The 22,230-nt window shown below is 35.8% G+C and overlaps 3 protein-coding genes across 6 annotated transcripts; 1 reads left to right on the top strand and 2 right to left on the bottom strand.

Moving 5' to 3' along the window:
* Positions 1-30: 30 nt before the first annotated feature.
* LOC103857715 lies at positions 31-1,756 on the bottom strand. 3 transcript variants are annotated; one of them, XR_004456030.1, is made up of 4 exons: positions 1,219-1,756; positions 821-1,118; positions 167-588; positions 31-124 (listed from the first exon to the last, which is right to left on the bottom strand). XR_004456030.1 is itself a non-coding variant. In XM_009134934.3 (3 exons), exons 2-3 carry the CDS (start codon positions 1,076-1,078, stop codon positions 277-279), a joined length of 570 nt encoding a protein of 189 aa, XP_009133182.1. In that variant the 5' UTR covers positions 1,079-1,118; positions 1,219-1,755; the 3' UTR covers positions 36-276. The 3 variants fall into 3 exon arrangements, 2 of the variants coding, with proteins under 2 accessions (XP_009133182.1, XP_009133183.1); XM_009134934.3 differs by having other exon boundaries at positions 36-588; positions 1,219-1,755; XM_009134935.3 differs by having other exon boundaries at positions 36-585; positions 1,219-1,755.
* Positions 1,757-10,605: 8,849 nt separating this feature from the next.
* LOC103857712 (WAT1-related protein At2g37460) lies at positions 10,606-15,868 on the top strand. 2 transcript variants are annotated; one of them, XM_033286553.1, is made up of 7 exons: positions 10,606-11,983; positions 12,307-13,368; positions 14,252-14,314; positions 14,421-14,772; positions 14,990-15,151; positions 15,252-15,403; positions 15,490-15,868. In XM_033286553.1, exons 2-7 carry the CDS (start codon positions 13,169-13,171, stop codon positions 15,647-15,649), a joined length of 1,089 nt encoding a protein of 362 aa, XP_033142444.1. In that variant the 5' UTR covers positions 10,606-11,983; positions 12,307-13,168; the 3' UTR covers positions 15,650-15,868. The 2 variants fall into 2 exon arrangements, with proteins under 2 accessions (XP_033142444.1, XP_009133180.2); XM_009134932.2 differs by having other exon boundaries at positions 10,606-13,368.
* Positions 15,869-16,275: 407 nt separating this feature from the next.
* LOC103857711 (type I inositol polyphosphate 5-phosphatase 8) lies at positions 16,276-22,230 on the bottom strand. Its single transcript, XM_033286552.1, has 9 exons — positions 19,014-22,230; positions 18,743-18,926; positions 18,209-18,290; positions 18,013-18,117; positions 17,527-17,914; positions 17,257-17,441; positions 17,069-17,174; positions 16,837-16,985; positions 16,276-16,744 (listed from the first exon to the last, which is right to left on the bottom strand). The coding sequence occupies exons 1-9, from the start codon at positions 19,035-19,037 to the stop codon at positions 16,453-16,455; spliced, it is 1,515 nt and encodes a 504-aa protein (XP_033142443.1). The 5' UTR covers positions 19,038-22,230; the 3' UTR covers positions 16,276-16,452.

The following is a 22,230-nucleotide window of genomic DNA, read 5'->3' as shown; positions in this document are numbered from 1 at the left end:
AGTTTCTAAAGTAAAATTGCTCCAAATAAGTAAACTCAAATAGCAAAGTTCCATTGAGTTATATTTCACAAAGGTGAAACTAAATTACAAAAAAAAAAAAAAAAAAAAAAGAGAAAACAAGAACCAAGCTTCAACAAAGTCTTCACAATAGTGTTTAAGATTAAACCATTACTCATAAGAAAAGCTGAAGTCAAACTGAAACAGGAAACACACACACAAAAGTGATTTTGATTATTTATTAGACAAAAAAAGAGGGAGAAAAGCTGCCAATGCCATTCAAGAAGATGCTGCAACTATAGGCATCTGAGTAACCCAATCAAATTTCTCGCGGCTGTGTTTGCGAGCAGCTTGCTTCTTGTCCTTGCCACTACGAGAAGAAGAGTTCTTCTGACCTTTCTTTCCGGTCTTCCTGTGGTTGTCTTTGCTCTTGGACTTGTGCTGCTGTTGCTTCTTGTTTCTTGTGTGCGAGGCTATGGAGGGAGGAGGGTCATACACGTCATCCGCCCATGAAACACTCGACTTCTTCAGTGACAAGCCGTGCTTCTCCCGGCTGCCTTTTATGGCCGGGATGAGAACAACTGGTGTCTGCTGCGAATCAAACAAAAATGTGAGAAAGAGAGATAATCAGGGAATATACAATATGAAAACAACTTCACTATAAAAATTACAGAAACAGTGAGAGACACTTGTAGACTTGCTATAACCAGTTTATAATGATAACAGTCTTGCATACAACAAGTAACAAGGTACAACCCCAATAGGCCACTGTGAATATGAATAGATAGTTGTCACAAAAAAAAAGAATAGACAATTAACTTACAATATTAACATTGTCATCCTTGTTTTCATCATCTGAGGGTAAAGATTCTAAAGTGGATTTGCCTAAATCCTTGGTAACTGAATCTTCATTCTCGGTTTGGTGTATATAACCAGTTTCATCTCCATCAGACTCCTGAGACTCTTCAGATCCAGCATGAGAGGAATGCTTCGAGCCATTACAGCATTGCGTAGGAGGACTCGAAGTGGAGATGTCAAAGTCCGCATCTTTGAAATCCAGCTTACCACAAACAGAGCTCATATCCAGCTAAAGCAAGAGAAGAGTCACACAGTAGTAGTAACTGCCCACGAACAAAGTTCAAAGTTATTATCACGAGTAAATGATTTTCAAATCACAAAAAAGTGAAAACAGAGATTCACAGAGACAATAAAAGTCCATACCTTTATTGGTTGTAACTTGCAAACCAAGCAACGCCCAGAAGGTTGAAAAACAACAACGATCGAGCTAGGAAAATCTCAAGAACCAGACAAGGAGGACGAGAGAAGAAAAGGGTCAACGAGAACAGATAAGAAGAAGAAGGAGAAGGAAACGTTAACTAAGATTACCACGCCAATCAGACTTTTCAAGAGGTTTAAGACGATGCGAAGACAAACCAGAATGATAAGGAGTCAACGAAGGAATCAAAAGTAGAAGGAGGAGAAGCTTGGTGGGCACCGAAGGCATTATTATCTTATGCTCTTCGAAACCCTAGAACCCAACGTAAAAGCCCTAATTCTCGAATTTCGATTCTAAAGTTGCAGAGATCTCAGATGCGGCAAGAAAACACCAAGAGAGAGAGAGAGGGATGATTCTCCAAACGAGACGTGAGACCCTAGATTCGAATCATGGAAACAAGACAAAAGTCAATGAGGATTTATATCCACAGCGAATTAGGGCGTGAGGATGAAGATAAAGAAAGGGAGCTAATTTGAGAAGACGACGACGACGAAGATGATGAAGAGAGACGGAAGAAAGAAGTAACGGTGACGTTTTAAATGATCATGACTGTACACGTGTTCTTTATGAGCCTTGATATTTTTATTATCTTGGGTCATGTTATGCTCTAATGGGCCGAGAATAATTATTTTGAGGAAATAAATGTCAGCAAACTCTACCTAATAGACCCGTATGTTAGGTGGATCCCAATTGTGTTCCTATTTAGTTTGGTTTTATTTATGTTTGTTAAGTTTAATCAGGTTATTTTAAAGTTTTTTTATATTTTGGTTTCGAAAATATAATTTATAAAACATAAATTTTTTTATAATTTTGACATTTTTTTAAATATTTAAACATAAAACCAAATATCACAATAAAAAATGTGATATATTATCTTCAAACCTAATCATATGTAGGTTTCAGTTTTGAAAGTAGTGTTTGTTAATTATGTTTCTTCTATTCATTTAAAAGTAAAATTTATAAAATTAGATTAGATGTTTAAATATTTTAAATCTAAATACTATTAATGTAATTAGTTAATGTAATTAAATAAACACTTTAATTTTTCTATTCGGTTCGGTTTAAAACCAAGCTAAATTGAGTTATTTGGATTGATAAAACTTTTAACCAAATGGTTGGAGTATGTAGTTTGGTTCGGTTAGGTCGGTTCAGTTTGGTTCATTTCAGGTTTTTTTTTTGTAAATCCCAAAGGGTCCCTATTATTTTTTTGATCTATAATTAATAAATGTTTGATGCAGTGGCATAGATTAATGGATGGTGAAGATTATTTAGGACCTTTACCATCTAACGCCCTGGTTACTTAGATTGTGCCTGTACACTTCCCAAGTTATCCCATGGTCGAGAGAGTTAAACGGCCCGTTTACATCACTCCTTTCGTTTCGACGAGTTTTCAGCAATTTATACTTCTATTACTTTTCTTAAGTTTTTCATTTTTGTTGATGGTTGTAGTTTTTTATAACTTTGAAGTTTGAAGCGGAGGTTCCTACATACATGATACATTTTGATGGGTCCAGAATTACTGAACTAGCCAACTAGGCAAGGTTGATGAGAGTGTAAAGCATACATCCTAATTCCTAAAAGGGGCTGAACCTCTGGCTAGAGTACGGTAGAACCAACTCTTTGCACTAATCACTAGGTCACAACACTTTGGTATGCTTGTAGTTCTTGATATTGGTCCTCGTTTAATATGTATTGTTTACATTGGCGATTGGTCTTAAAGGAAGTTTAGTTACAAAAGGGTATTACGAGTCTTTTTGCTTACTTCCATTAAGTCATTCTTTTCTAATATTTTCATTACTTCTAGTATGATTAGTTATCACTGATAACTTATCAGTTACTATATACTAACTATGATTTTGTATGTTTTTTTATAGGCTTATTTTCTAGGTTTTCGTTTTACTATGAATAGACATCAGGAATTGGATCCGTAACAATGAGCAGCACTTAATGTCAATAAGATTCTAGTGGGGAACAAGTCTGATATGGACGAAAGCAAAAGAGAATCTTTACCTCTTCCCTCCATGTTTGGTATTTTCTTACTTATTTTCCACGTGATTTTCCAAGACATCACTTTTTTTTTTTGATAAAGGGTTTGTCAAGACATCACTCTATGTCTCCTTTCTAGGCTGTGTGCCTGTGTCAAAGCCCGAAGGGCAAGCTCTTTTTTTTGGTGTAACGAAGGGCAAGCTCTTGCAGATAATATGGAATCAAAGTATTTTGAGACGAAAAACTTTTTGACTGTTAACTATATCTCTCTCTAAAACACTGTAGCAAATCCCTAAATTTCACGGGGACAGCGTTTTCCGTCATCTACCGTCGTCATTCGCGACGTCGGCTATCTTCGTTCGCTGCCGCGCACGGACCCATTCCGATGGGAAAGAGAAAGCCCCCGAAACGGGCGACTCCACCTAAGCTCCCCGCCGGTGAAAAGGTTCTAGCTTCGTCTTCATCTGAATCGCCTGCGTGTACTGGTTCCACCGACTCCCTTCAAGTTTCAATTGAGGCTCCTACTTCTCAAAGAACGGCTTCTGTGAGCAATTTCCAGGACTCGATTTCAGTTCCCGTCACTGGATCTGAAGACCCTAACACTGTAATCACAGTGAACTCTGCGAAAGTCATCTTGGTGACTGACCCAGCCAAGACTCCAACTTGTGAAGACAAGGAGGAAGGAGAAATCTCTCCCACTAAATCCAATCTCATAACTGAGAAGGATGACGCAATCCTTGATAAAACAAGGAACTTTGTACTTGCAAGTGTCCCTACAACGGACAACACTGCGACTGCAAAATCTGCTCCACCCGCTGTGGAGGAGGTGGAAAACCAAACCTCCGACAAGACTGTAAAACCGGATCTCTGGACCGGCTTGTTCAAAGGAGGTAACAAAAAGCTCCAGAAAAAAAGGGAAAGCTACTTACTTCCTTCAGGAGAATCTTGTGTCACCATCCCAAACTCTATCATTGAGAAAAACAGGAAGTCATGGGACAGTTTCATCATAGGGCAGTTCTACTCTGATCCACCCTCTCAAGGTACCATACAAACAATCGTCAATGGTATCTGGAGTAAGCAGTTTAGAGATATCACTGTCTCTAAAATGGAAGGTTTTGCTTTCCTCTTCAGAATTCCAAATGTTTCCACTCGTGCCTATGTTCTGAAGCAATGTCTTTGGCAAATTGAAGGCCAAACCATGTTTGTGGCGAAATGGGAACCGGGCATTGTGCCTGCCAAGCCTGAACTAACGTCAGCTCCGATCTGGCTGGAGTTAAGGGATGTTCCCCTACAATTTTTCAATGAAGAAGCTCTCGAGCACATTGCTTCGCAGGTGGGAGACCCAAAGTTCTTGCACCCACAAACGGCAAATAAAACCAATCTGGAGGTGGCAAAAGTGTTCACTATTATCGACCCTAGAGTGCCATTACCGGAAGCAGTGAATGCAAGATTTGAATCAGGTGAAATACGACGGATCAGAGTCTCAAGCCCGTGGATGCCTCCGGTCTGCTCTTTCTGTAAAGAGGTTGGTCATCCTCTCAGGCGGTGCAAGAAAGCTCCCATCACGTGTAAAGCTTGTAAATCTACAACTCACCTACAGGCTGACTGCACGCGCTCAAAGGCCAAAATATCCGCCAAAACTGAGAAAGAGCACAGAAAGAACCCCTCGTCAAAAGCTCCACAAAAGGTGTATATACCTGTTGATCCAAAGCGGCATTCTACTGCCTCTTTAAAGGAATCTGCTAGCTCTTTTAAGAAAATGGAAATTGGTGAAACTAGTGGCAAAGTAGAGTCTTCTGCCAGAGGCTCCATCGACCGTGCTTCATCAGATCTTGGCGGATTAGAAATGTCAGCTGCGGAATCTGACTCCTCCGACTTGGATTCATCAGACTCTCGTCTCAGCGACGACTCTGGATATACCGAAGTTATTTCTGCGCGGCAGAAAAAGAAGGATCGGGGCAGGGGCCCCAAACTCAAATAATTTTATGTATACAGACTTTTTTGGCTGGAATGTACGTGGCTTTAATATGGTCAGTCATCGTACGGGTTTTAAAAAATGGTTTAAGCAGCAGCGACCATCTTTTGGATGTATCCTTGAGACTCATGTACAGAAGAAAAAACAAAAAAAATTTATTACCTCCCTCCTCCCTGGTTGGCTTTTTGACGGAAACTATGAGTTCTCGGAGCTAGGGAAAATTTGGATCCTTTGGCACCCATCCCTTCAGGTGACGGTTGTCCACAAATCTCTTCAAATGATCACATGCCTTGTCAAGTGTCCTGAGCATCTTTCCCCGGTTGTAGTCTCTTGCATTTACGCGTCTAATGATGAATATATTAGAAGAGAGCTTTGGTCAGATATTCTTATTCTCTCAGGTTCCTCTGTTGTAGCAGGAAAAGCTTGGTTACTCATCGGAGACTTTAACCAAGTATTAAAACCTGAAGAACACTCATGTCCACCTACCTTAAACGTGGATAGACAAACCAGAGATTTTCAGGATTGTGTTTCAGACGCTGCCCTGTCTGATCTTAACTTCATTGGGCCAACGTTCTCCTGGTGGAACAGTCAAAAGGCGAACCCGATTGGCAAGAAACTGGATCGTATATTGGTAAACGATCAATGGCATGTCCAATTTCCATCTTCCCTTGGTATCTTTGGACCTCAAGAATTCTCTGATCATGCATCTTGTTCGGTTATCCTTGCTACTGATCAAACAAAGCATCGGATGCCTTTCAAGTTCTACAACTTTCTCCTTCTTGACAGCGAGTTTCTACCTATGGTAGCATGGCTTTGGTTTTCTACAAACGTTATAGGCTCAGATATGCTCAGAGTTTCTAAGAAGCTAAAGATGCTGAAGAATCCAATCAGATCATTCAGCAAAGAAAAATACTCCAACTTGGAAAAAAGGACTGAAGAAGCTCGCTGTACTCTGAACGGTATACAACATGATCTGCTATGTTCCCCTACTCCTGCTCTAGCGGAACTGGAGGCTGAAGCACAGAGAAAACTGGCAATTCTTTCAAAGGCAGAGCAGTCTTTCCTCTTTCAGAGATCAAATATTTCTTGGTATCAAGACGGCGACTGTGGATCTAGCTATTTCCATAAGCTTATGGCTCTACGGCGTTCTCAGAATCATATCCATCTCTTGACTGGATCGGCAGGAGAGAGATATGAGACGCGAAAAGCTATCCACGACCATTGTCTTCAGCACTTCTCAGATTTCCTAGGAGGTCCCTCCTCTCTATCTTTGTTTGACCCGCAAGATATAGTTCTGTTGTTAAACCACCAGTGCTCTCAGGCTCAGTCAGATATGCTGCAGGCGGAGTTCACTAATGCAGAAATCAAGGAAGCTTTCTTTAGCCTCCCGAGAAACAAATCGTGTGGACCAGATGGATACTCCTCGGAATTTTTTGTGGGTTGCTGGTCTGTCATAGGCCATGAGGTTATTTCTGCAATCAAAGAATTCTTCAAGTCAGGGCAAATTCTCAAGCAGTGGAACTCAACTACACTAGTTCTCATTCCAAAAACCAGGAATGCCTCTAATATTGGAGATTTTAGACCTATTTCTTGTCTCAATACACTCTACAAGGTAATCTCCCGGCTTCTTACGGGCAGGCTCAAAGAGGCACTCCAGCCAGTCATTTCTCATGCTCAATCAGCCTTCATGCCTGGAAGACTTTTAGCTGAGAATGTCCTTCTAGCAACAGAATTGATTCAAGGCTACAAGAAGAAAAACATTTCTCCCCGTGCAATGCTTAAGGTTGATCTCCGGAAGGCGTTTGATTCTATTCACTGGGATTTTGTTATTGCCTGTCTTCAAGCTATAGGACTGCCGCCTCGCTTCATTGGATGGATCTCTGAGTGTATCACCTCGGCTTCCTTTACGGTCTGCATCAATGGAGAAGCAGGGGGGTTTTTTAAAAGCACCAGAGGCTTGAGACAGGGTGATCCTCTCTCACCCTATCTATTCGTTCTAGCAATGGAAGTTTTTTCCAGGCTTCTGAAGAGTCGTTATGAGTCAGGCTACATCCAGTATCATCCAAATGCTGAACCGGTAAACATCTCTCATCTAATGTTCGCTGATGATGTGATGGTGTTTTTTGATGGTAGTAGCTCCTCTCTTCATGGTATATCTGAATCTCTCGACGACTTCGCAACCTGGTCAGGTCTTCATATAAATCAGAACAAGTCTGAACTCTTCACAGCGGGTTTGTGTCAGCAGGAAACAAATGAAGCTCTACGCTATGGATACCCCCTGGGTTCTCTCCCGATTCGCTATTTGGGCCTCCCGCTGATGCACCGCAAATTAAGGATTTCAGAATACTCCCCACTGATTGATAAAATTGCAGGCAGCTTTAATGCTTGGTCAGCAAAAAACCTCTCATTTGCAGGTCGTTTAGTCCTGATCAAATCAGTTATCTCAGGAACGGTTGTGTTTTGGATCACAACATTTATCCTTCCAAAGGGGTGTATCAGAAAAATAGAATCTCTCTGCTCCAAATTTCTCTGGTCAGGACAGATTGAAGGACCGGCTTTCTCGAAGGTGTCTTGGGAAACTTGTTGCCTCCCCAAAAAGGAAGGAGGGTTAGGACTCAGACGTTTTGAGACTTGGAACAAAACCCTCTGCCTTCGATTGATCTGGCTCCTATTTGCGGAAGGAGGTTCTTTATGGGTGGCATGGCACAAGCACTATCACCTCCAGGACAATAATTTTTGGGCTCTCTCTGATCATGCTCAAGATTCTTGGCACTGGAAATCGCTCCTTAAGCTCAGAACTCTGGCCCGGCCCTTCATCACTTGTACTATCAATAATGGCCGCTCTGCAAGCTTCTGGTTCGATCAATGGACTCCGCTGGGACCCTTGATCGATTGTATAGGAACCTCAGGACCTCGAGCTCTAAGGATCCGGCTTTCAGCAACCGTATCTGAGGCTGTGAGTGGATCTCTGTGGAATCTGCCTGCGCCACGATCAGATGAGGCATTGAACCTTCATGTGTTCCTAACGACGATCAATGTTCCATCTTTTGAAGGATCACCGGATTTATTCTCATGGACAGTTGATGGAGAGAAACTTCAGACATTCAGCTCAAGCAAAACATGGAACATACTAAGAGAAAGACATCCAATCCGTGCATGGCACAAGATGGTATGGTTCAAAGGTCATGTTCCGAAGCATGCCTTCACTATGTGGGTTGCTGTTCTAGATAGGTTGCCTACCCGCAATCGACTGGCTTCATGGGGAATGCAAACGCCTACCTCATGCTGCCTCTGTTCCTCTTCAGATGAATCTAGAGATCATATATTTGCTGAGTGTGATTTCACCAAGGAGCTCTGGAGAAGAATGCACGCTAAGTTCTCTGGTGTCACCAACACTTTCGATTCATGGCCTCAGCTGTTGGCTTGGTGTTCTCAGAATGCCAGCAAGTCACAAAGAGCTCTGAGGAACATCGCAGTCCAAGCTATAATCTACAACATTTGGGCTGAAAGAAATGACAGGATTTTCAACAACAAGGCGCTCACTCCGCTGGAACGCTTCAACCTTGTTGATAAAAATGTTAGGAACATAATTTCTGCTCGAAAGACCAGGAAAGAGTTCAAGCATCTCATGGTCCTTTGGTTAGTTTAACCTAAGTACCCTCTAAATCGATTTTCAGTTTGTTAGCATGTTTTTTTTCCTCTTTTTGCCATGGCTAACAAAAGCTTGTTTATAAACTCTAAGCTTGTAAACTTTTTCATTTTAATGATATTCACAGTTAAGCAAAAAAAAAAAAAAGTATTTTGAGACCCTATGTCATGGCTATGCGTGTTGTTATTGTTTTGGAATATACGTAAACGTTAATTCATTTCATTGGCTGATGTTGATGGGTTTCTCTTACAGAGCGCCGAGACGACAAATTTTGAACGTGGCGAATGTTTTCTTTTCAATTGTTAAAGATTTTAATAAAAAGTTGCAGATTATCAGTCTTATCATGCGGTACACTTAAGGCTCAATGAGGTTTTACACTTTTACTCAGGATGTCTTGGAATATCAACTATTCTTACTATCTTTTAGAATAACTTACTACGGAAATGAAAAAGATGTATCTTTTGTTTTATTTTAGTTTATTTATTTTACATTCAAAATATAAAAAAATATTAGACTATTTTACATTTTTTTGTCACAAATCAGGAGTTATGACATACAATAAAAAAATATCAAAACTTAAAAATTTATAAATACTTAAATATCTAATGTGAATAATAAAATTAAACTAAAAATCTAAAAAATCAAAAGTAAATATCAAATTATAATAGATTGTTGATAATAAAATATACTAATACCAAATCACATCAACTAATTTTGGATTTTTCTATCATTGTTCAGCTCATTTTCTTTAGGTAATATAGTAAAAATTTCATCAAAATCTAAAAATCACAAATAAAAATCAAAACTACAAATGTCGTGTTGTAAGTGAAATTCACGATAAACAAAAAATATAAAATAAAAGAAGTCGAAGTACATACATAGTTGGCAGCAGTGAAAGACGATAGTAAAAAACTACAAATTTAACTTTTTATTTAGAATACAAAATATATTTTAATAGTATAATTTAAAAAAATATAAGAAAAAATAATTAAAAGTTATCTATCGGCTCAACTGGTAAACAGATTCCGGATTTTAACAGGTTTTTGTGAGTTTTATTTTATCGGATTTTTAAATAATGAATTTTCATAAAATCTAAACCAAATACAAATCATGTCACCAGATTTACCGGTTCGATCGAGGTTCCAAATCGGATTTCAAAACACTGACTATAAATATTAATTACTTATCGGAAAAATGATAATGCATGGTGGTTATAGTTAGGGCAAAGAAGCACATATGTTAAGGACTGTCTCATCGGTAAGAAACTGCCAAAGTTTCTAAACAAATAAAATTAATATTTTAATGAAAAAAGTTTATAGTATTTCAATTTTCTTTAAATATTAAAGCTAATAAATAAATGACAACTATAAAATTTAGTATCTAAAAGGTTGTTTGCAGAATTTTTTTCCTTATTCTCTTACATGTTTTTAGATTATTTTAATTTTTAAAAAGGAGTTACTCTCTTTAGAGCATGATTAATCCCGATCTTTTAGTCGGGGTTTTTAACTTATGATTTGATTATTTTTTTTACATTTTTCGGCTAAGAAACGATTTTTATATCTCTTATTTAAGAAACAGTTCTTAATTTTTCTTAGTTAAAATCTAAGAAAATCTAAGAACCCCAATTAATAGACCGGGGTGCTTTTAGTTAAATCTGATGAAGAAAGCACCGAAGAAATAAAGCTGCAAGTAGTGATAGGAAATAAATCTGAATCGACTTGCACCAATGTTTTTTTCCAGACACACTCCAAAGTAACGTTTCCACCAATCACCAAGTACTTCAGTTAGATCTGTTCTCCACATCTCACGCATCTTCGTCTAGCATCTCTCCTACTCAATTTTGAAACAAAATCATTTTCAATGCCACTTTTTTCATTTTAAAATAGAAAAATATTTATTCTAAAAACGAAGTATGATATTAGTCATTAAAGTTTTTAATGAACACCTTATCTTTTTACTCGTTGGGTTAGAGTAAAACATAATTCCATGTCAAACGGATCCTCTTAGACCATCTCCAATGCTACACTATAATTTTCTCTATATTTCACTCTAAAATAGAGTAACTCTATTATAGAGTTGAATTTGCTTCAATGGTTCACTCTATAATAGAGTTACTCTATTTTAGTGTAAATTATAGAGGAAAAAATAGAGTTCCCTTGGAGATGTTCTTCCATAAACAAAATTAAACGCAAAGAAAATGATTCCACCAGAAACCGTGGCAAAATGGGAACACTACAAAGAACATAAAATTTGGCAATTATTCGCACTCACGTCAAAACATATTCGATGAACAAAAATATGAGAAAATAACTTTATAAGCAAGAATATAAAATGGAACCAATAATCACTCTACTGAACAGTTTCGGTAAATCGTGACTCATTTATCATATAGTTTATATTTTATGTTGGAAAGAACTTAGATGCATCAACAGCTCTCATGGAGTTAGTCTACCAAAGATTTATATAAACTATATAATGAGCTATAATAAAAAGCTAGGGGTATTATTTTCTTGTAACAATATTATCACCTAATTATTTAAAAAATAAACTCGTGAAAACTTAACTGAAACTCCGCCAAAAATTCAATACTAAATTTATGGATTAGAGGCCTAATTCATGTTATAAAATTGTTTATAGAATCATCAAAACTATGCCCTACGCAAAATGATGGCTTCAGTCTTGGAGATCTTCGATTTAGTACAGAGATCATATACGTGAATTCAACCATAAAGTAACCAATTAAAATTTATTAACCTTTAATATACTAAATAAATAATCTTCAAAAAAAAAAAAAAATACTAAATAAATAAAGATAGTAAAAGTGATTAAAGTATTATTGTTAATTGCATTTATGTCAACAATGGTTCTATGTTGATAAAATTAACAATGCATTTTTATGCGCAAATACATTATAAAATATGATTTAACATACGTACTGACATGATATAGTTACGAACTAGTTGTTTACTTCCATAGATGTACGTACGTAGTTAGACTTAGGAAAAATGAATAGAACGAGGGAGTATTAATACAACATGCGTTCGAGTTCGATCAAACATAGGAATCCACAGTAAGAAAACTATTTAGTTTATTTAGTTAGGTAATGTGAATCAAATACATATTCTCATATTTTTATATCTTTGGTGCATCCTTTTTTTGGTTCTAGGCTTCTAGCTAGTTGATGAGGTAGAGACAGTACCCATAATTTTCAGAGTAAGGTATGACAACTTGCCTCTAAATATATAACAAACAAACAAAATAACAACACTATACACATATTTTATATTATATATTTACACTAACATAAGGTATTAAGGTGAGAAGCTAAAGTATGAAAGAGGTGGGGGCCGGGGGGTGGTGCATCTGCATCCATAATTGTTTTCTTTCTTGTGAAATTGACATATTTTGTCACGTATATTTTAGGTGAATACATAATAATTTATAACTTGCACTCATAGAATTTAGATAAAGTCCAAAAGCAGATGTAAAACAAATTAAATCCATTTTAAGAAGAACAAAAATAATTTGAGACGTTTTAAAAAATAATATAATTAAAAAATTTAAAGCCTAATTATGTTTTTAAAAATTAACCAAAATTCCGAACTACAAAAATCGCCCATTTAAGAAAACAAAATAATATAAGCTCTAAAATTACTTAATTATGTTTTGAAATTTTCTAAAGGAAAAAATTATAACAACTAATTTATCATCAGATTATGAAAATGACAATGCAACAACTTTTTTTATTTTTAAAAATATTTTTGTATTTCTAAAAAAGAAATTCTTACAGTTAAACACCATATGCAATCAAACTAGAAATTTTTTAAGTAATTATTAATTTTTATTTTTAAATACTTGAAAATGTACAAATAGAACAGTGATAAATTATTAAACAATAAGTAAACATAAAAATTATGGTGTTATTTTAAAATTTCATTAAAATAATTAATATTTTTTCATTTATTGTAATACTTTAATTTAGTATACTATATAATATTTACTAATTTAATATAATGCATCCGTTAAAACATTTGTTTGGTTTTCTTTATTTTGAAAACATTTGTTTGGTTTTGCTCGTATAGGTTTTGGTAGAGTGAAGAATGTTTCACACTACATCCTTTATCTTTGATTGGCTCTATATAAGGAGCGATAACCAACCAAAGACAAGCCATAACACATGATTTAATTGAAACAAACCTTCTCATATCTCTGTTACGACTACTTCTAAATATAATATTCAAAAGAGCGAAAGAGAAAGACTGTTGATCTAAAGTTATTATCTAAGATGGAGGAAGTAAGGAAGATGGGTTGTATGGAGAAGGTAAGGCCATTCATTTTAGTTGTATTGTTGCAAGTAGGGCTAGCAGGAATGGACATTCTCTCAAAAGCTGTCCTAAACAAAGGCATGAGCAACTATGTCCTTGTTGTTTACCGTCACGCCGTTGCTACCCTGGTTATGGCCCCGTTCGCCCTCTATTTCGACAAGTACTCGCTACTTTCCCTTCTTTAGATCAGCTTATTTGACAAACAAAATTTAGCTTCTGGTTTATTGTTTCAAACTTTCAAGACCAAGATAGTAAAACATTTATCTAGTTTGATCTACACTGGAAACTGAGTCTGCATTACTAGAGTGTTTACCGTGTGCGTTTCCATGTTGTGATATCTATTAGTGGAAAAAGTACACGAAAATTCAAAGAAACAATTGTGACATATTCAGCAAAACGGATTCTTTATTAAAGTTATGAAACGATTATGATCCGTTTATAGGTATTGATATTTTATTTGTGTGAGTTGCATAGACGTTTAGTGTGTTGAAAGCGTGAAAGTTGCAAAAAGAATGAATGAGGCATGTGACGTAGGCACTAGGCACGTAACCATACAATAAGAAGAGGTCGGTCATATGTTAAAAGACAAAACAAAACACCTCTAACGGTTTTATCTCTGGTTTTGTGGCTTTTGTCACTGTCATGCATTGAATGTGAATATTTCACATTTCTTGTAGTGTTTCTCTCCAAAGTGAATTGGTTAATTTTTTTTTTATTATTAACACTTCCAGGGTACGAGTGTATTGGTTAATCAACAAGTGGTTATGATTCAGTAATTATGAATTTATGATTATACTTTAGTAAATTTGACACATTAGAATAAGACTTTTTTTTGACAACGATTCTCATATAACCATAAGTCCATTGATTAAAGAGGTAGTAACGATAAATGTGTTAAAATGGTTGACAATACTATTTTTATGCTTGATGATTGTGCGTTCTAAAGTAACTTTCTGATTATGATGTTTATGTTGAGAACATTGTCTTTATGGTTTAAAATTAATTGTCAAGCTTTCTAAAATGGTTTATGATGTAAAAAACAGGAAGGTGAGACCAAAGATGACTTTCATGATATTCTTCAGGATCACACTTCTTGGTTTACTTGAGTAATATTTTATTTTATTCATCTTCATTCATCCCACAAATGTCTCTTCTTTTTGTAGTTGAATCTGAGCTATTTTTCCTTTCATGTATTAATTTGAAATATAATAGGCCAGTGATTGATCAAAACTTATACTATCTTGGAATGAAGTATACAACGGCTACATTTGCAACCGCCATGTACAATGTCTTACCTGCGATCACTTTCGTCCTTGCTTATATATTCGGGCTAGAAAGAGTGAAACTACGGTGCATCAGGAGCGCTGGTAAGGTGATTGGGACATTGGCTACAGTTGGAGGAGCCATGATAATGACTCTAGTAAAAGGTCCAGTTCTTGATCTCTTCTGGACCAAAGGAGCCTCTGCACCGAACACAGTTGGGACCGATATTCATAGTGCTATCAAAGGTGCAGTTTTGGTCACAATTGGTTGTTTCAGCTATGCATGTTTCATGATTCTCCAAGTAAGGCAAATTTTCTTTTTGAAAATTAAGGTCCAGTTAATAGATCATTTATTAATTTACTTTTTATTATTTGGATACCTTTACAAGATGTGACTACGACCCTAATCACACATTTTATAAACGATTATAAAAATAATAGGAAAATATAATGAACCAGAAACAGTCACATTTTTACTTTATCGATTTATTTTGGTTATATATGAATCAATTTTGTCAGGCTTTCACGTTGAGAACTTACCCAGCTGAACTCTCACTCACTGCATGGATATGCCTAATGGGAACAATAGAAGGAGCTGTCGTGGCGTTAGTGATTGAGAAAGGAAACCCTGGTGCATGGGCCATTGGTTGGGACACTAAACTTATTACCGCCACCTATAGTGTAAGATTCATACATGTCCCAGTAAATTAGTGATTCATGGACTGTATTGTAAGTTAATAATGTCAATAAGTGAAAAGTTTTAAACGTAAAACGAATGCAGGGTATAGTGTGCTCTGGGATTGGTTATTATGTTGGAGGAATAGTGATGAAAACCAAAGGTCCTGTGTTTGTAACAGCTTTTAGTCCTCTAGGCATGATCATAGTAGCGATTATGTCGACCATCATCTTTGCTGAGCAGATGTACCTGGGAAGGTAAGCTAGATACCAAAAAACATGGGGCCAAAGTTTTCATAATAAAGATTAATTAAACTTATTGAAAAGATCTTTTTCTTTGGCAGGGTTCTTGGTGCAGTTGTTATATGTGCTGGGCTCTACCTTGTGATATGGGGCAAAAGCAAAGATTATAAGTATCCTTCCACACCGCAAATAGATGGTGAATCAGCACAACCCAGTGTGCAGCTATGTAGAAACGGAAAGGATGGTGTAGAAACACTCTAACTATACAATATGAAACACAAATCTTTTGCATTGAGGAGTCGGAGCGTATACCAATTTCATATGTTGTCCACTATGTTTCAGAACAATTATAGGATATAATTTGCTAACTACCATGAAAGGAAAATAATTGTCTGGGGATGCGAGAAAAATATGATGTAACATTTGGATTTATGGAATATGAATATGATTATTAGTTATTACACTGTATTGCTAAATCAAGATTGTTTCCCTACCCGATTAGTCCAGTACTACATAAAATCTATTGACAATGAAAACCTGTTCTTTGCAGCAGCAAGTGTAAACCTTACGTATTAGAATCAAATCCTTGGATCACACATATGAACACGTAACCGAACATTAGAAGCTTCCAAAACAAACTCATCAGACTTGAAAACTCCGAAAAAGCTAGTGAGATACAGTTTTTAACTATTAGCAAGAGTGCAAGACAGAAGAGAACGACAGATTTGGGCTTTGATGTTAAGGCCCATTATAAAGTTAATTTATCTTTCTCTTTTTCCTTTTGGACTAAATGTTTTGTCTATTTGCCAACACAGATAACAATTGTAAAAAGATTAGTCATTTTACTTTTTATTACACAAAGTCAAAAACAAATCAAACCTCCACAGTTTATAAACTAAAAACTCTTATTTTTTTACACCATAAATTAGCTAATATTAAAATTATTTAACAATCTTGCTTTACTACTATGGAAGCTCCACTGTCCATTCCTAGGAATCCATGTGTCATATCTTCTTTGCCAACATGAAAACATCCAAAAAGTAACAGAAACAAAAACAAAGAAACTAATGAATAGCAGACGATATAAGTCTAGGTTGTGTGACTATACAACTTTGTGCACGTGTGAGTAACAAGATCTCTTCAGCATGGACTTTCCCGTGGCATGTGTAAGGCAATACCGGGTTGGGACGATGGTTTTGGTGGATCAGTCTGGTCTTCCGGTTCGATTGATTCTGAGTCAAATCAATATGAAATGAAAATAAAGATTGAACCGGTCTGTGGTCCGAGAATCTCGACTCTCCCCTCGTGTACCAAATTTGTTTCATCCCGTCACCTTTCCACAATATTCGATCACACCTGAAATAGATGGTTAAGAAAATCATTACAAAAACAAACTTTTCAAAAAGTTACATATCCATGTATTGATTCTGTAGATGATGGAAGCTTACCAAGCTGGTGTTCTGCGCTTTTCCTTTGATTTTTCGGTTTGTACAACGTAATTATCAGAGTTTATAAAATATTTATAGGTTGGTGCGAAATAAATCTTTCCTTCTTCCCATCCATGAAAAACTCTACCAGCTCTTTGTTCTATCTTTAGCTGCAAAGGAAAAAAATAAATATGTTTTAGTTAACTACTCGTAAATAAGTAATTATACAAATAAAGAACTAAAAGTTATTAACCTGATCTTCCTCAAGAAGTGCTTCCCAATCATGATTCTTAAGCTGTTCATGCACGTCACTACTGGCCCTTAGCCGATAATTCAAATCTCCGAGCCATATTACTTTACTATAACATAGTGACGCAATAAACTATTAATAACGGAATTTCGTATTTTGAAAAAAAAGGTTCAATTTTTGACTTTACTTACTCATGGTCCATTATTGATTCGGGTTGAAAATCTTTAGAAGAACGCGAAAATCTGGTCCTCTTTATAATCTCGGTCACATCTAAGTTCCTTCTGATCTCGTCGCCTTCTCTTTCTCCAGACGTAAGATGCGTACAAACAAAACATAGACTCGTCTCATGCAATGACATGCTGATTGATATAGAGCCCTATACAAGGTTGCATCGTACGTTAGCTATCAGTGATACAAAACGTAACGATTTTAATTTTCTTATATTCAAATATTAGACTGACCTTGTTTCCAAGGTATCCCATGATGCCACGACCAACGCATGAAACCTTGAGGTTGGTAATACGTTTCCGGAGATCATCTCTTATCCACACACACAAAAATATCCCCACCATCTGTTTACTCGCTGCAAGGGAATAGCCTCGAAGAGGAGTCGAATTGCATGCAAATGGGTTATCATCCGGGAGACTGGAGAAGCTGTGACGGGGCTGTTGTGATGATTTAGCAAGTTCCAAGAAGGTTCTGTGATTAATAGAAAGTTCGAGGTCTTTGTGCGATATGTTGTTGTTGTTGTTCAAGGCTTCTCGGATAAGAGATAACCACTTAGCCGCAGGGCCATTATCCTCTGCTCCAAGTACGTTACCGGCATTTAGCGGCACGATTTCTTGAAACCTAAACAAAACAAATCAATGATGATGTAATTATACTACAAGTCTACAAACAATATACTAAAAGTGAGAGAAGGTTAATTAACATGATTACATGCATACCCTAGCACGTAAATGTCGGTATCAGCGGGAGATTTAAGCCAATCTTTTAGGTCTAATCCATCATGTGGCGACTTCCCTCCCACGTTCCATGTCCCGACGAACATTCTAATCATAAAAAAGCAAAAAAGATAATGACCAATTGACCATAGCTAAATTACAAACATAAATATTGACTAGACACTAAATTATGTATTACTTGAGATCAAGTTTGTCATCAACACGTGCCACATGTTCACCCATTGATTGATTTAAATCCCCATTTGCTTGGCCCAACCAACCTATTTCAACCATAGAACATAATGAATAAATTATTATTTTAGTCTTTAATAATTTATAATCAGACAAATATAGGTATGTATAAAACAGAAACTGGTGAATTGAGTATAGCAAGTTCACCTAAAATTGAAGACTTTTTTTAACTTAAAGCCTAAACCTAATCTCTCACCCTAACGTGGAGACAGATATCACAACTAATCCCATTTTATTACTTACTTTAAAACACGAATTTCAAGGTAAATCTCTGATCCTTTTCAACGTTTATTTGCCGTCGTTTTTAACACAGATGTCTAATCCTACGACTAGCAATGGACCCAAAGCTTTCTTTGTACGGAGACTCTCCCAGTACGGTTTACGGACAATAGATACGACGCCATTATCGACTCACAAAAACTATATAATAAAAATAAAATTCATGAGCTATTCACTATTATTAATTAATAACTATTTTTACCTGGATACTTTCCCGGTACGATCATATAGTAATCACCGTCAGAGCAACTTTTTCTCCTCGGCTGAGTTGGCTCCGTTACTGCACGAGCCAATCTCTCACCTTTGACTTGGTAATCGGAGTGGAACTCGTAAGCGCTGCTACGTAAGTTTAGCCACTTCCTAACGACGGTTCTTGGCCAAGAAGACTGTAAAACGGAGCCGTTTTCAGCAAAAGATATACAAAATAAGAGTAATAAAGGAGACTAAGAAGTTTACAAAAAAAAGGAGCTTACCTTAGTTTTCAAGATCTTCCCCATGTTTCTGCAATAGAACGCTCTGCTGTTTTCTCCGCCACCGTTGTTTGTACAAAGTCAAGAACCAGAATCTGAGGATGATATAGGATGAGGATCTGGTAATCATGAAGCAAGCAAGATATTAGTACGCGTAGAAGAAAGCGAAATTAATCAAAAAAGACTAAACAATAAGAATATTATTTATTGAGCAATTAGAGTCCAATCAGAGAGCAAGAAAGACAGAAAACAAAACATAAAATAATAAAACACAGACAAAAATTGAACAAAAACTAATACTAGTAGCACAGAAATTCAACGGGACATAGAAAAAACCTAGTTGCAGGAGAATCTAAGATAGATATATTTAATACTACAAAAAATATTCAAATCCAAGGTTTTACACTCTTATAATTACCACATGTCATGAAGCGGATGAAGCCATGTTCTTCCTTTTAAAGTACACATGTTATTTTAACATTTAGACCCAACAAAAAAAGAAGTAAATGTGGCTTTTAAAATCACAGTTTTTTTCTGTGGTACGGTGGTGAAGGAGAAAATAAGGAAACATAGCTGTCATGGAGAAGAAAAAAGCAGAGCAAGTAAAGTAGTCGAAAGGGCGCTGAATATTCATGCGACGACATTGGTGAGTTCAGACAGTAAACAGTTTGTCGAAAACGACTTCGTCAACCGCGAACAAATTCCTAACAACATAGAGTTATAAGCAGCAGTAATAATCTAGAAAGTATTAGTATATAGTTCTATACAATAGGATAAGTAAATAGCTTAATAAAAGATATCCAAGATACCTCACGTAATATTCTGTGATAATAATTTAACAAATCCCAAACTACAAAGATTTGTCGTTAGAAGCAGCAGTGATAAATGTAGACTTGAATATAAAGCAAATACTTACATGAGTATAAGCTATATAAAGCGAGATTTTGTGAACGAAAATGGAGACGGGCCAGTTTATATTTGGGTGTTTTATCTTTTGTAGTCTCAATTTTTATTTTATTTTGAGTAGATGAAATTGTGATGGAAATGAGGGAGAGAGAAAAGTTGTAAAGGATGAAAGTGAGACGTTGTGCACTTGTAGCGCGACGTTTATGTGGGGCATGTGGAGAAGAAGAAGAAGAACGAGTGCAAATGGCCGGCCTGTAAATGGAATTTATAAAAGTTGTGTTATGTGTGAGGGGGATTAAATTGATTGGACCAATGTAGTCGATATTTAAATGTATGATATTTTAATATTTAGTGATACTTTACATCGCCTAAGCAAGGTTATTAAAAATGAATATAGAATGGAAGAGTGGAAGAAAGATATGGTAATCGTGTTAATTGCTGATATTTAGAAAATGAACTCATGCAAATTTTTTTTTTTGCAATTCTCTTGAAGGATTTAAAAATCTATGTAGAATTCACTGATCATATTGGTATAAAATATGGATTTAATTACATTATCTAGCTCGGCAATTTTGAAAAGACTTTGGAACCCCATTATTCTTTGGGTTTGGGAGAATGATAGTGTGTGAATAAGCCTTGTTATATTTTCTACTATATATTTAGAGTTGTAGTCTTTTGTGTGTACTTACACCTACTTATTGAGTTTTAACAAAGTCTGGATATATAAATTCTTGACGTAATATTTTTTTTGGTAAAATTCTTGACGTAATATTATGGAGTACATAAATTACATTTTTGATTTTTGTAATGATTTATAAATTTCGGTCAACTCCTTCCCGCGCATATTTCTCCCATGAATCTCGTTGTATGGTGTTGACTTCTTGGAACAAGTTTCACATTAAGCCCACGGTTTTGTCTGAACATTAAAATTATGAATAGTTGAATAGTATAATAAAACAACTAGTAGTATTTACTTACAATAAGAAATTAACTAATCGTACGACGAATAATGAGTTACCTATTCTTTTTTTTTTTTTGCTATGAATAATACTTTCATTATAATCAAAAGGCTGTAACAAGAACAGAAACTCATGGGGACTACTGCACTCATCCCACACCTGATGTAAAAACAGCACAAAAAGGATCGACATCAATCTGCATTAGGCAAAAAATCACCATACAAAAAAACTTCAAATGATTCTACCTTCATGAATAAACAACCCACGAAACCAAAAAGGATGTCCTGCTACAACATATGATTGCCATCGATCCTCCCTTAGACTTCTTGCAATTAAGAGTACACCCGGGTTGCAATTGTATTATTTTCGGGACAAATCTCCACTAAGGTATTTTTTTTTTTGAACAGAGGCACCCGGTCCTTTGTTCTCAAAGAGGTCACCTATTCAGTTATAAAAACTATATGTGTTTATAAAACTATAACTTTCCTTCAAAATAAGAGATATAAATGAAATGAAAATAAAGATCAAAGTCAACATGTGACATTTTGAGTCCCACAAAATTTTGGAGTACCAAATACCAAAAATATTAAATTGTTTTAATTAGTGAAAATATATTTTACTCCTCTTGGTCTGTATCCTAAACCTCATTTTCTTTGATAATGAAATCTGAGTTAAAAAAATAAAAATATTTTACATCTTCTTTTTTTTTAAGCTTTTCTCAAAAAAGAAAACAAGATGCCTTCTCTGAGGTGGTAGGAAAATATAAAGAAATATAGAACCAGCTTCGATACACAACGTTCCTTCAACTTCCCAGTCAAATAATTACTGACATCAAATGTTACTAGCAACTACTGCAGTAAAGTGTTCGTCAAATTTGGGACTTTCAATCATTGGAACACAAAGACGAAAACTTGCATTGTTATTTATAAACGAACAATTTTTAAGATCTCAGAGAAAATTATTTATGTGTTAACATAATGAACAAAAATAAAGAGGCATCACAGATTTCATCTTTGAGACGAAAGATACCAATTTGAAGAAACTAATGAACTTATTGGTCTAATCCAATTATTTATCTTTCATGAGTATCAAAGTTTTTTTTTTTTGTGAAAGTGGATATCAAAGTTCATATTATAATTCTGCACCATTAATTAACAACAAAGGAATCATATTACATATTCTGTTGTTCATTTTTTTCATTCGAGGCATATATACATTTTAAGCACAGCTATGAATAGGATAAAAGCATTGGAAAAAAGAAAACTGTAGTGAATAAACACAAATTAACTCGAAAAAACAAAAAAGAGCAAAAATGTATTGAGGCAAATACTCGGTTTCTTATTATTATGTGAATG

Source organism: Brassica rapa, chromosome A03 (assembly GCF_000309985.2).
Source record: "Brassica rapa cultivar Chiifu-401-42 chromosome A03, CAAS_Brap_v3.01, whole genome shotgun sequence".
Lineage (NCBI taxonomy): Eukaryota > Viridiplantae > Streptophyta > Magnoliopsida > Brassicales > Brassicaceae > Brassica > Brassica rapa.
Note: the sequence above shows the minus strand (reverse complement) of the source record. Positions and strands in the feature narration are given on the sequence as shown.